At 37.1% G+C, this 15,312-nt stretch overlaps 1 protein-coding gene across 3 annotated transcripts in view; it reads right to left on the bottom strand.

The window, feature by feature from the left end:
• Window positions 1–2,415: 2,415 nt before the first annotated feature.
• LOC136246655 (serine-rich adhesin for platelets-like) overlaps window positions 2,416–15,312 on the bottom strand; it is a 50,966-nt gene continuing 38,069 nt past the window's right edge. The window contains exons 12-14 of one of the 3 annotated variants that reach the window (XM_066038185.1): window positions 14,638–14,823; window positions 9,485–9,556; window positions 2,416–4,481 (exon numbers count right to left, since the gene is read on the bottom strand). In XM_066038185.1, coding sequence (XP_065894257.1) covers window positions 2,575–4,481; window positions 9,485–9,556; window positions 14,638–14,823 — 2,165 coding nt within the window. In that variant the 3' untranslated portion in view covers window positions 2,416–2,574. Of the gene's footprint in view, window positions 9,421–9,484; window positions 9,557–14,637; window positions 14,824–15,312 lie in introns of all 3 variants that reach the window. The other 2 variants (XM_066038188.1, XM_066038186.1) reach the window with 2 other exon arrangements.

The raw sequence follows: 15,312 nt of genomic DNA on the forward strand, positions 1-15,312 counted from the left end.
ATTCTAGAATAATCAGAAGCTGTCAGGCATATTACAAGAATAATTGGATTAAAATGGCCAACTTGGGTTGGAGATAGCTATCACTGCAGACTCATGGGGTATACAAATTCTGGTGAAAGTTACACGAAACTCAGTACATGCATGTATGTTTACAGCTAGCTACATAGCTCTTTTTGATTGGTGAATTACTTCAATGACAGTTGAAATAAAGGCGTTTGAGTTGATAATATGTTTATAGGTAGATACACCTAAACAGTAAGAATAATAGGTCAGGCTTAATTGGTGGCTGCAGCAAAATACCCTCACCAAGATACTATGAATAGCCAAACATGGCAGCTATCCAAGTTTTGTCCTATGCTGTGATACATGGTCATACTTCCTTAAACCACAAGTTAGACGCACAGCTCTATTTTGCATAATTATGCTGTAAATGAGACATAGAGTCCTTACTAATGGTAGGTCTCCACACAGGTAATGCATAAGTGTATTGTGAAAAGACCAAAGATTCTATCAACATCTTCATAATGGCAGTGGGCAAACATTTAACATGTGAATTAACTAACATCAGATAATCTGACATGTTTCCACAAATCTTTGAAACGTGTGAGGACCAATTCAGCCTGCTGTCAAACGTTACTCTCAAGTATTTCTGCGTACCAATGACTAATAGAGGACTAAGAGGAGTATCATCATGTAGCATTGGAGGTTGGGGGAATGAAGGTGGCTTAATACTGAACCATTGATTTTTTAAGGTTAAGCTTCATTTTACTGGTGGTAATCCACAGTGACAAATCACATAAATCATCTTGAAACATTTGAACAATAGCATCATTCAGCAGAGTCACCAAAGAAAATCAAAAATGAGTCATCAGCAAACTGAAGTAAACAGCCACATGACACTTGCAGAGGCATGTTATTTAGTACCAAAGCAAAACCTTCTCTTTACTGCAGTTCAGAGGTAAAATATTTTATGCTCCATGGTAGTAATTCCTGGAGAATTTTTACCCTCTGAGGATCTCATAAACACTTAGCTACTGGTGTAGTTTCTAAAAATCCATGATAAGATGGCGTATATACTTATAATAAATTGTCAGTTTAAAATTTTTGTCCTTCTATTGAAAAGTCCCAAAATTTATAGCACAAGAATAAATTCTTAGTTATAACTCAGCTTTGTAACTGAAAATATTTTGAACTTTTGTTACACAGCAGTGTAACCGTAGCTACCTGTAAGACACAGAGCTACCTGTATATAAGACCCTCTGAATACAGGTGATATTTGACATTCACTTACAGATTTCAAAACAGTTAAAGTATATGCTTGGTTTAGTACAAACACTGTGTACCAGTCAAAAATACAATGTGCTTGCAAAACAACAGCATAATACTTGTTGATGTTGCACCACGGGTAGCTAATTACTTCTAAAAACTACAAACTTGGTTAACAGTGCTATTTCCTGCTAAATAGGTGGTTATTCAACCGTCTCATTTAAGTTAATTCAACCCTCTTATTATGTGCAGTGTATATAGTACCATAGTAGGTTGGAGATCACCACAAGTTTTGGAGTCAATCACTCTCAAAGCTCTAATTTTGATGTCACAATGTCATGCTGTTTATTTAAATTTAGATTAGCTTTTACATGTATCATAATTTGTAAACCAGGATTGGCTGACTCTGGGCACTCTCCTGATTAAAATTGCATTTAATTTAATTAGATATATATATAAAAATAATCCACACTATTATAACACACTAATATTCCCATTACATGGTGCGTGCCTTGGGGGTATAGGTTGTCTTGTTGATGTAGTAGAAGCTTCATCTTGCAATTGGATGGCTGTACCAATGCATCTTTGGAGATGGCCAGAATAATTTTGCCAGATAGAACTGGTGTGCATAAAGATTCTTTTTATTGCTTAGTTGTACCACTAGTTTAATTGTAGATCAGCACATTACAGATAGACACAGAGAAACAAATCATCCAAGAAGACAAATGCAGGATCTGAGTGTCAACTAACGTCTAGTGCCAGCTATAGAAACAATTTGCTGCAAAAGGTTTAAATTTCATGAGAGAGGGAAGCTTACTACAATTACTACACAGGAATAAAAATGCAAACAGCTGATAGTTATATATCTGCATCAAAATGTACTTCATTTGTCTAGTATGTGCCATTTTCTGCACTAGAATTTTTGGTTGGTGTAGCTAATTGACCATTTATCTTGGAAAGCAAACACAGCCATTTCATTAATGCCTTACCAGTTTTGCACAATGTTCACTTGTTTCACTGGTAAAAATTTCACTAACCATGTACAGCAACATAATTATGTAAAACTTCCAGCAGTCAGTCTAACATTAATCAAGAATTTGAAATTATTTTGTGCATTATGCTAGCATTATAATATATTTTGGTCACAATTTTGTGTGTTTATTTGGTAATTTTAGTTTATACAAAAAGAATCAAGAATAAATTGACTAGGTGCATACTTGACATCTAATGAATTTAAATGTTTATTACATACAATTTTGACACTTAATTGTTACAATGATTAATAAATGGTTTCTAATCATACAACATTTAAACTTTGTTTCCAAGTTTTAAACTAAATTTTGATGCTTCTACTTCTGCAAATTTTGGGACAACCTTTCGTAATTTGACAATGTAATTGGAGATTACCGACCTCTTCTCTTTAGTATAATTGCTGGATGTGTAATAGCGATATGCTGTTTCTATGTTTGGTGATCCTGCTAGTAGTGCTAAGTTCATATCTTTGATTTCTTTTATGTGCAGCTTAATATAGGGTAATATGATCAATGTGATGAAATTACATTCAGGTGTCATTGCCTGTATCTCCTCACACTTCAGAGTAACAAAATTCAGTGGCTCCCCATCTAAGTAAGGCAGTGCCTGTTTCACTGTGATAACTGCTTTTCTTGCTATCAAGCCAACTGGGTATTGGTCCATATATATTTCTAATACTTGGATTAAATCATCATAGCTTTTTTGCCAGAGGTACCTTTGAACATTTTGGTTCAAGTTTCGTATCAATCTGTAAACATCATTTAATGTTTTGTGACATTCACTTATCAGTGAATCAATGCCCTCAAGGCATGATGGTAAAAATGCTGTAATGCTTTGTACGGTCATCAGAACATGTTGTATCTTTTTTAATTTGAGAATAGCAAAATGTGGATCGGTTGATGTATACATATTAATCTGCTTTACATAGATCGGCACTAAAGTATTTTCCATTGTACTTGCAGTAACCTTCAAATAATCTGTTGGAGATAAAGATGCTAAGCTAGTTACTCCATAGGACCTCCTAGACAGACGGGCTAATTCTGCTATGACTAATCTAGCACTACGACACTCCCCATGTGGTGAGAGGATGTACACTTCTTTGCTTTCCATGTTTTCCATAATGTATTGGCTAATAACAGCATGGACTTCTACACATTCGTCTGTGGTGTTAAGGGAATGTGCTGTTACAGTAGTATCGGCAATTATTTGGACGAGACCATAAGCCCACAACAAATCCAAAATGTCTCTTGCTTCATTTTCACTTAGTTTCCATAGCTTGTGTAACACTGCTGTTTGTAGTGAAGTACCGACTCCGGTCCATAGTATTAATGTCTTCATTTTATCAGATGCTGATTTTGACAGTAATTCCAAAGTGACATTAATGCAAATCTTTACTGCATGTTTACGACTCCTGTCAATGTTATTTTTGTCAAAAGCAGATAGACCTTTTTCGTGTAATTTATTTTTAATAAACTGGATAGCTTCTTTATGCTGGGAATGGTTTCGTTTCAAGTAATAGGAAAATTGTCCTCTTATAAGGGACAGAAGCAGTGGCCACAGGTGGACATTTTGAGCTAGTTCATCAAGTAAGCTTACATCCTCTTGTGACAGTTGACTGATATCAATCACTCCACAGGTTAGTAGAGAGATAGCTTCACTTTGCTCCATTGGACCTACACTAACTACCTGTTTGGTAGGTATGTAGTGTTCAATATCATTCATCCTGGTAGTGAGGACTATTTTACAGTTACTAAATGCCTTCACTATTGGCTCAGCATCTTCAACATGCCACACATCATCAATAATGACAAGAAGATTACGACAATAAAGGCTTGTAAGTTGATTAATTTCCTGTTCAGCATGATTGATGTCACCTTGTTTTAAATACTGACCAGTTAGCAAGTGATATAATTGGCTAAGCTTCATACTAGGATCAGTAGCTTGTGGTCCAAGTTCTATGAAGACAAAACCATCTGTAAATTGTTCCTTTACTATGGGGTGATGACATAAAGCGATAGCAATGGAAGTCTTGCCAAAACCACCAGCTCCAGTAAGCGTTAAACTTGTTCCATAACTATTGGGGTGGATGGTGGATTGAAGTAATTTACTAATCATTTCATCTAAAAGTTGTTGACGGCCCACATGGTTGGGTGGTAGTGGTGGAGGTGGTGGACACTTTATACCTATAATGGAACATAAGGGTGTTTAGCTTTGAAAATGTACATGTATGATAAATCAGTTTACAAGTATTTACAGTAGCTACAGAGAAATGACTGTATGCCCTACACTATTGTATGTCTGCACTGACATGCAGTCATGCACTGCTTGAGCTTTATCGAATAGCATGATACTATAATTAAAACCTTCATAGAAGTTAATCTCATGATGCCAAACTTATTTTCTCCAGCTAACACTAATCTGTTAGAAGTTATAAGTACCAGATAATTAATTTTTAATTGATAAATGTCATCTGTAGAAGGTTCAACTTGTGCCATTATGCAGTCAATCAATTATTACAACTATCACATGCACTGTAAAATTATGTGAGGGGGCACAATATATTACATCCCTCTCCTCCGATTATATGATGAATAGGTATAACTAAGCTACACATTGCACACACCTATACAGCCAAACAAACTGCCTGCTAAATGGGATACAATTAAGAATATAATTGGTAAAGTAAGTATCTAGCTATACTAGAGTTATACAGAACAAATTATGGAGCATCAGTTATCCATGGTTTCAATTAGTCACTATGTCTGTCTATGATTACGAGAGCTCCATCTTATTTCTGGTGGCCCTGGCACAGTGTTAGCCTGGTTTGTAGATACATCTGGTTGGTCTGTTTGGAAGGTGATCTCTGCTGGTATGTATGTCTGATATCTTTGAGCTACTGTTTCATTCAGTGAGACCACTTTGCTCCTAAGTAACATGGCAATATCTAACACTTAAGCCCACTCTGACTAAGTAAATCACAGAATATGTTCTGGTACCCATTTCCGGTTTCCATGCTGATTTCACACCATCATCAACATTTCATCTTGTCATGAGCCTTTCTCTGTCCCAGCTGATGTTTTTCCACTATTGCCCCACAACTGGGTTGTACTAATGTGAGGCGGGTTCTCATACAAAAAATTCATCTGGCCACATCTTTGTTGTTGCATGTGGTGTTGTTCGATATGTCAGCACAAATGTTGCCTGAGTGGCAGATCTTTGACCATCTTTGCCATAGCCTACTTTACCACTTGTACTGATCTTTCTGCAGCTCAATTGCTTACTGGATGATGAGGTGGTGTGAATGTGTGTTTGATCCCATTGTTGACACAGAACAGTTCAAAATCTTGTGATGAAAATTGTGGGCCATTTTCACTGGCTATCTATTCTGGTAAGCCAAATTTGGCCAAAAAATACTCTGAATTTGTCCACCATAGATTGTATTTGTGGTGGTTGACTGCATAGGGATTGCTTCTATCCACTTGGAGTGGCTATTGACCATTACCAAGACTTGCAGGTTTTTGATACTGGCAAAATCAATATGAAATCACTGCATTGGTATACCCAAGGCCAATTGTGCAGGGGTGCCATAAGTGGTTGGCAAGCACAGTTTGGGAAACTTCTTACTATTTCCTTCATTTTCTTGTCAATCTGAAGCTACCAGATAGGCCACTACCAGTAGTGCTGCATGTTGCTGCCTTCATTTTATTACCTCAGGGTGTGTTAAATGTAGTTCATTTAAGAGGCGTGCTTGCAACTTTGTCAGAATAATTACTCTAAGCCCCTACAATAAGTAACCCTGGTCTGTAAAAAGGTGAACTTTGCATTGATAAAAAGGCTTCAGTTTTTCATGCACAGGTTTGCTAAGCCACCCTTCCATGACATATATACCGATACACTGTTGCTAATGTGACATCTCTACTAGTTTTAACTGCTACTTTTGATGCAGTCACTGGTAGGTCATATACATATGAACACTGAAACACAGATACAGGATCCTGCACTTTCTCAGATGGGCAATGTTGATAAACCATCAGCATCTGCATGCTGTTTACTGCCTTTATACTCAATGTCGTACTGATATGCTGATAAAAACAATGCCCATTGGCTGTTGTATCCAAGCTTCCGCCATGGAAGGTATGGCTGTTTTCACATTGAGGATTGACAATAGAGGCTTGTGGTCAGCAATCATGATAAAAGAATGACCAAATAGGTATTTTACCCCAAAGATAAGAGCTAAAGCCTCCTTCTCAGCTTTCGCATTTCAATATTGCTGACGATTCATGATGCAAATGCAATGGGTCATTCATCTCTATCAATCACGTGTGACAGTACTGTTCCCAACCCATATTTAGATGCATCACATGATAGTTTTTTTTTTGTGTCATAATGGACTAGGATGGCCTCACCAGTTAATAATTGTTTGCATTCTTGAAAAGCCTTATCAAGCTCTTCAGCCCACAGCCATGCATGATTTTTTTCTAACAGCTCATACAAGGAGGCAAAGAGGGTAGTATAATTATTTGTTATAGTAATTTACTATACCCAAAAATGCTCTTAACTGACTTACATTCTCTGACATACATGCCTTTCTTATGGCATGCGCCTTTTTTTCAGTTGGGTGAATGCTTGTGCCATTAATATAATGCCCTAAATATTGTAATTCATTAGTACAAAACTCACATTTCTCTTATCACAGCTTGATTCCTGCTTCTCTAGCCTGTCAAGGGTCTGGTTTAACAGTTAGTTATGCTCCTCTTCTGATTTTGCCAAGATAAGGATGTTTTCTAGCTAAAATGGCACTGGTTGTCCTTAAGTATTCTATCTATCACTGACTGAAATATCACAGGTGCAGTAGATACCCTATAAGGGAGCCTCGTATAATCGTAAAAACCTCTTAGTGTGTTGAGAACCAGTAATTTTTTTGCTGCTTTCATCTAGTGGTAGCTGTTGGTATGTTTGATATAGTTCTGCCAGACAATCTACAACAGATCCTAAGCATTTGGCCTTGCTTTTGCATACAGTGTCACCATACAGGGATATACTTTATGTACTGCAGATATCAGGCTAAAACCAGAAACTAAGCCCATTTTAAAACTGTCCAGGGCCCTATGCCTTGCAAAAAGCTTTAGATTTTGAACTTTAATGCCTCCATCAACATGATAAATTAGAATCAAGCCCGTGGGCCATGCCACTAATAGTAGTACCCAATTCAAATGGAAGACTTCAAGTATGTGGTGATTACAAAGTCACTATCAATCATTGTGCTGAAAAGAAAGTATATCCATCGCCAACAGCAAAAGACCTATTTGCACAAATAGCTGGAGGGAAAGTCTTTTCCAAGTTCTGTGTAACTCGTTCCAATTTATCTTGAGCCAATTTCTACCAAATAAAGCCTGCTTATTAATGCCTGTAATGACAACCAATGGGAGTATCACCAGTTGTTTTTCGTATGTCACTTGAACCATTGTTTGTCAATTTGATGTCCAGAGTAACCTCTCAAAGACTGTTTTGTGTATGGTCGCAAAGCTCCTGCATCTGGAAATAAGCTGTTCCAATGCTGTTCAGAAATCATTGAGATGGAAACTCCTGTGTCTAGTTACATTTGTACAGATTTAGCATTTGTACACTTTCAGGTGGTAACCCTCTGTGTCCACCCCAAATGCCCTGATCATCAAATTTCTGAACAGCTTGGGCAATTATATGGTTCATACCTGTACTGTTTTTCCATTGGGTTTGTCTGGTTTCTGGTTTTGTGTCTCCTTACTTGAGTGCATCCTTTGTAGATGTCCCATCCTACCACACTTACGACATTGGCAATTATGAAAAAATTAAAGGCACCATTGTGTTGAATGTCCCTGCTTTCACACAGCAATTACATATTGTAAAACATTGCATCCATTGGCTTTCATACTATGTATATGCCTTCATCTTCAGTCAGGCTAGGCTGAGGTTTGGGGTTCTTTTCCTGTGGCTCTATAACTGCCATTTCCATGGCAGTTGTTAAAGTTATCACCTTTTCCAACATCAAGTTTTTATTTCAGACAACAGGCGCCTTGGAGATTAGTCAGACCACACACAAAGCAGTCTCACAAGGCCTGCTCCAAACAGGTGAAATGCTCTGTGATTATCTATGGTTTAGGCTTGTAATGCTGCACCAACGAAATCTTTAATTATCCCAACTCACACACAGCTGGTAACCCTGATCTGTCAAGTTTTTCAGCACTGAATAAATCTTTGAGCCGATACAACCAAGGAAGTAGGCTACTTTGCTGTTGTTTTCCACTTTCTGCATTTCAAAAATCAGTTCCAATTGTTTAAAATACTCTTCAATATCACCTGCTTTGTCGTAATTCAAAAGGGCTATGGGTTCACCATGCTTGTTGCCAGTGTAGAAGGTTCAACTCGTGTCATTACTCAGTCAATCATTTATTACAAGGATCACATACACTGTACAATTACGTTAGGGGTACAATACACAATCCCAAAGAAAATAAGGTGTGGCCATGTGAGGAGACTACATAGACATATTATGCATTATGAAAAGCACTTTAATGAAGAGTCTTTGTGCATCTAGCATCAAATCCAGCATCAACCTTTCAAGAGAGAAGCATTTAGCTGTTAGATAAAATGATAACACACCCATGAGAAAATCATATATAGACTGAATGGGTGTGTTATTACTGCTTTGTGGTGGGGTATGCTTGCATCAAATGTGGGCAGAAGAAGAAAGAATGCTAAGGTTCTAGCTAAACCAATTCCAACATTGGCTATTGGTTAAAGATGTGTCCAAAGAACAACGCTACTGTCTTGGTGGTTTGCTTAATAGTTTTTATGAACCAGCATTTGGTGTATCAATGCTGGTTCAGTCCAGCTATTACTTGTACTGCTTTCCATTCGGAGTGTAATTGATCATTGCTGACGATATAATAGTTTTCATTAGCTCAATATTTAGCCCAGCCATGGCACTGCTTCCCTTTAAGAGTGAATGGGTGTTTTGGATATTCATTATTGTCAAGTAATATAGCAATATAATCATTTTGGTTAGCTTAGTTTATTTGTAAATTGTATTATGAAGGAAGTCCTGTGGTGGTGTGGTGTATGGTCTGCCCACACACCATAAAACTGTGATAATAATAACAACATGATTAATGTTTTATTACTAATTACAATGTAAAATTTAACCAACCTTGCTCTAAACACTTTTGATCATAATTCAATTGCTTCTGCAGTGCAACTTTAGATGACACATTCTCATTTCCTATGTGCAAACATTAAAAGTAATCAACCTAACACAACATGAGATTTGTAAACGTAACACCCTGAGGCTTTTGGTCTTCAAACATTGTGTTTACAATCAGATAGGAACAGAATGTTTTTTGTACAGTAGCATTACGTGCATAGATCAAAGGCACCCATTAGTACTCACCTTAACATTAATACTAGCCAAATAGCTACGTACAACAAATCTGTTCATTTCTACAGTCACTGGATTGATTACAGAGGCACTTCTTGTGCTGCATTTACTTTGTTTGTAATGCCATAGCTTAAAACAAAGCAGAACAGTTACTTTACTTTTTATTAATTGATAGTAGGGGTGTGCATCAGTTGTAACATAGTCCTTGGATTAGAGGTGCATCTTTTACTCTTCTTCATCTATAATACTGTACCTACAAGTTATGGCTATACCGATAGTACTCATGACTGAAGTACTGTATGAATTAAATATCTTTTAGTGTATAGCTGCAAGTGTAAATGACCTCATTTGTTTCATTTCTATGATCCCTACTCATATGCAAAATTTTACACCTGCATACCACAAAGCCTGGTTGGTTGGTAGGTGCATTCGTATAGTTGTTCTTACAAAATACTTAACAGTAACATGGCTTTATGCATATGTCAGAGAGTGATCTTTTCCGGAGTCAAACTTTTAGGTTGTCAAGATCGTCACCAAAAATAGGGTAGTAACTAATTGTCAATTCTAGGCACTTCTGTTTGCTTATTGTGGTAACTGTAACATGTAAACTGTATCACCATAGTTGCTGTATACTATAGTGTATGTTTGTTGTAACCTATATGTATGTTGTGCTTTGTTTGGAATAATAGTTATTGCGCATGCGTCGTTATCGCACAGTAACATATGGATTTCCTGTTCACACCATTTATAACAGCAGCTGTCCAATCGCACACTACTAAACATTCATGAGTTAATTTGTTAGAAACATGTTGATCTTACCAGCAAAACTTTTGACATAATAAGTGGGTAAAAGCAATAGCAAAATGCTTGCATGATAGGTGCAATTTTGTGAAGTGGACACTGGGGCATATAAATGTTGCACAAAAAATTAAGATACTCTAATACAACAGCCACATACAACAAAAATAATATCAAAAATACATTAATTACTAATATTGTGGGAAAACCAACTGATGATTGAGATACTCCAATAGAACAGTCACTTATAACTAGCTATATGTTTATGGTCAACAAGTGAAGAGAGAGATATTTTAATAGACCAATCACTTTAAGGTAAAATTATAACTATGCTTTTTGAAATGCTCAAATAACAATGATGAGCACAATATGGAGCATAATAGGTGAAAGAATTGCTTAAAAGAAAAATAGGCAGAGAAAAAGCAAATAGACTCGTCCATAGAAATTGCACAGTCAGTTGTAAGCAAATTATCGACATTGGATACCTAATATTTGTGACCCAGTTTGGGAAAACCGGTCTTATCGCCTCTTTAAAAGTATTGAGAAATGCTAGTTTTAAGTAATCTAATCCAAAACAGCCAAGCTGTAAAAAAAGAGTGCAGCCCTCAGAAAGGCTATGGTAAAAAAGATGTGAAACCCATGGTGGCGGCCAAGAAATGGCTGTGATGGTAGGTTAATGGTAAAAATTTTAATAACAACAATTCAGGTGAATTTGGTGCAGCTTAATCTTGGCACAAAATTCAACTGAATTGTTGTTATTAAATTTATTGCGATTAACCTACCATCACAGCCATTTCTTGGCCGCCACCTTAGATTTCACATCTTTTTCACCATAGCCTTTTGAGGGCCGCACTCTTTTTTTACAGCTTGGCTGTTTTGGATTAGATTTCACTTCTTTTTGTATTTGTATACCCCAAAGCCGGCCATAGATAGGGATTTTAACCTATAATTTTTTTCTTCACCACAGGAAGAAAAAAAAGATGAAGCAGGGTGATTTCTTTGTAGCTGAACTCTCTACAAGGTGATCCTACCAGCTGATCTCTCTACCGGATGACATGTTTGTAGCTGAACTCTCTACAAGGTAACTTCTTCTAGCTGATCTTTCTACAGGGTGATTTGTTTGTAGCTGGATTCTCTACAGGGTGATTTGTTTGCAGCTGAACTCTCTACATGGTAGTTTCTTTGTAGCTGAACTCTCTACAATGTAATTCTTCTAGCTGAACTCTCTACAGGGTGACTTGTTTCTATCTGATCTCTCAGACTCTACAGGGTGACTTGTTTCTAGCTGAACTCTTTACAGGTGATTTGTTTGCAGCTGAACTCTCTTCATGGCGGTTTCTTTGTAGTTGAACTCTCTACAAGGTGACTTCTTCTAGCTTATCTCTCTACAGGATGACTTGTTTCTAACTGAACTCTCTACAGGGTGATCTGTTCATAATGGAGCTTTCTACTGGGGGATTTGTTTGCAGCTGAACTCTCTACACGATGATTTCTTTGTAACTGAACTCTCTACAAGGTAACTTCTTCTAGCTGATCTCTCTACAGGGCAATTTGTTTTTAGCTGAATTCCCTACAGGGTGATTTGTTTGCAGCTGAACTCTCTGCATGATGGTTTCTTTGTAACTGAACTCTCTATTAGTTACCTTCTTCTAGCTGATCTGACTACAGGGTGACTTGTTTGTAGCTGAACTCCCTACAGAATAAGTTGCAATGTAATATAATTCTATAATGGATTAAATTATAAACGTAGCTGAATGTTCTATTAGGGTGACTGTTCTATTAGAGTATCTCGATCTTGCATATGCTACACGTAGTTGGCTTTGGAATCATAACTCAGTGGTTTGTTATCCGATTCTTCTGTACTACTACAAAGACTTTCTATGATAATTATTCCAGCTACACACCGATTTTCAGCTCACTGCTCTAAGCGGTTTGCCTGGTAAGCGTGAAAACTAATAGTTTTTTTATTCATAAAAATCAATCGCGTAATTTTGACACAGTTTAGGTTTTGTGTCATATCTCGATGGCCTTTAACTGGATTCCTTTCAAACCACATAAAGGCACTTCTACGATAGTTACTCCATCTACATAGCAATTTTCAGCTCATGCCTTCAAGCGGTTTACCCTGTGGGCGTGACAGACCTTCGACCTAATGGTACGAAAATAATCGGTAATACCTCCGTGAATGTGCATCGGATTCCTACCAAACTTGGTACTGTGATTCGCCTTAATCGGCCCTTTAGGTGTGCCAAAGTTTAGCTCGATTGGAGCACGCATTCGTGTTTTATGGCGGATTTTGCAAAGTGTGCGAAAAGAAGAAGTAAAAAACGAAGAAAAAACCCAAATGTTGGCCGGTCGTATCTCGGAAATGGCTTGAGAGATTTTCTTCAAATTTGGAAAGTGGACTTCCCCACCTAGCCGGAACTTCTGTAGCAACTTTGGATTCAATCGGATAATAAATCACGGAGCTATAAAGGTGTGAAAAATGCGTTTACTTTCTTCCTGTAAATATACTCACTGTGTGGCGCGCCGGCTTCTTCGGCCGCACGAGACACTACCGTTTGTTTTGATTAATGTGTTGTAGCTCACCATTGTTGGAGCTATGTGTACCAAATTTTCACAAGTTGTACACCAATTCCTTACCTTCCAGAGCATCCACTGTGCAATTAGCCAACAACAAAGTTTTCCACCATTTTAGATAGTTTTAAACCATGGTTTACTGTCTCAGTTGAGCTCCAAAAGGGGAGGGAGGTGGGAGTTTGGGAGGAGGACAAGAGGCTGTTCAAAAAATTAAAAAGGAATAGATGAAGTAAGCCAAGTTATGACCATTCAGTTTTCAAAACTGGCTAAAATGAAAGGAAATTCACAGCGTAGAGGCATTTATTCAATGCCATGGAGCTGTACAGCTGCATACAGCCATCCACAGACTGACCAGATCTCCATTAAGGCCCCACATCGCATGTACACATCATCACTGGGCTTGGGAAAAGCAGCCAGCAAAGGCAGACCACTTAAGTATAGCTGTTTTATTGTGAAATTAGATAGTTTATTCATGTAGCTTTGTGTTCTCAAATCTGCTGACATGGGTGATAAGACCGGTTTTCCCAGACTGGGTCACATTTACACCATGTGCACGTGTTTCACTGAACAACCATAATTAATAGACTGTGTGAATTAATGTATACTAATTCTCTGGTATGTAACTACAATATTGGTTCTTTCTGGGATTAATATTTTAATGGGATACACTGTACAAATATGAGGCCAGCCACTCAAGAGATGATAGTCAGGTAACCATTATTTTGCTTTTAAAAGATATGATAGCATTTTGTGTAAAAATACTAGAAACCTATATTTTTTATACAGTAACTTGATTTTGTAACACATGTAAAGCTAAACTTCAAACAATTGGCTTCTGGCAAACTTGTACTGTAAGTATGAACCTTCACAATTAGAAAGAGTGCCAATGTGTAGGCCCGTGTCAAATATACCAGCATAACAAAAGCATAATAGGCTGGAGTATTATGCCAGCATAATGCTATGTAGCATATTTGGTAGATATTTAAAACTACAGAGCTTAAATTTTTTATTAATTCCATGACAATAGATTGATGAATTCCTTAATAGAGCAGTCAATAGGCTTTAATATCTATGCTGCAAATTGTAATAGAGCACTCAAATGCATTGTACATAGCTTCTTAGATTGATACTCATTAACAGAACATACTCTAATAGAGCATTCACTGATTATAATGTCCAAAACAATTGTAAGAAACATTGTTAACCTAGGAGCGTAATGCAAGCATAATGGGAACACTGAAGAGCATATGAGGTGAAAATGTTGGGAAATTCCTGAAAGCATTTTGGGCGAAATTTTGAGCATATTTGACTCAGGCTAAGCAATGGTGAAAGACACTCTATGCAATTTTGGTAACATGATAGAGACTAAAGAATTCTAGCAGACAGGAAGTATTATAATTGATTGTGTATACATAATTGATTGTGCCATATCAAAGTTCCTTAATCGTAAGTCACAAATTTCAAAATTTTGGTACTGCTTATCTGCAGGGAAATTTTGCATAAAGGTACTTAGATTAGGAATATCATGATTAATTCTAACTACAAACCTTGTTTGGCTGTTGGTAGCAGTTGTAGTGTGCTAACTACTGGGGTTGATGCAATCCTCACTGATGAATCGTTTGATGTCTGATGGAGTGTTGTAAGATGATGTGATCCTGATGACGAGGTGATACCATTCATGCCAAGTGATTTATTAGTGGCAGTTGTAGTGGGTTGTGGAGGAATGACAAATTCTATAGAAAGGCATAATACAATTTAATAGCTACATAATGTAATGACCCTTTGAGAAAGGAGAAAAAATCCATGACTAGACCTGGAAAATAGCCATCCGATTTATCATCTGCCAGGCAGTCAGGATATTTTTCCTTGTTAATATAATAATACTTGCTGGGATTGGAAATGGAAGATGCATATGTGATAGTTTTATATAGAAATCATACAGTGGGTGGTAAGATCCTTTGATGTTATCTGTGGTTCACCTTCACTATTTCTGGGCACATCATACAGTAATTACAGTGTAACTTCTGCAAAAGTATTGGTATAGAAGTAGCTAGTAGTTTAATATCATCACTCAGAGTTTAATCTGGATCGTGTAACCTGGTACTAAGTTTACAGCTGCATTGGAACACCTAAATATCTAATGAAGATTAAAGTAGGCCATTTGTAGGCTGTAGAAGTGTTTTATGCATTAGTTCAGTTGAAGTTGGCAGACTGTAACTTTT

This window comes from Dysidea avara, chromosome 2 (genome assembly GCF_963678975.1).
Source record: "Dysidea avara chromosome 2, odDysAvar1.4, whole genome shotgun sequence".
NCBI lineage: Eukaryota > Metazoa > Porifera > Demospongiae > Dictyoceratida > Dysideidae > Dysidea > Dysidea avara.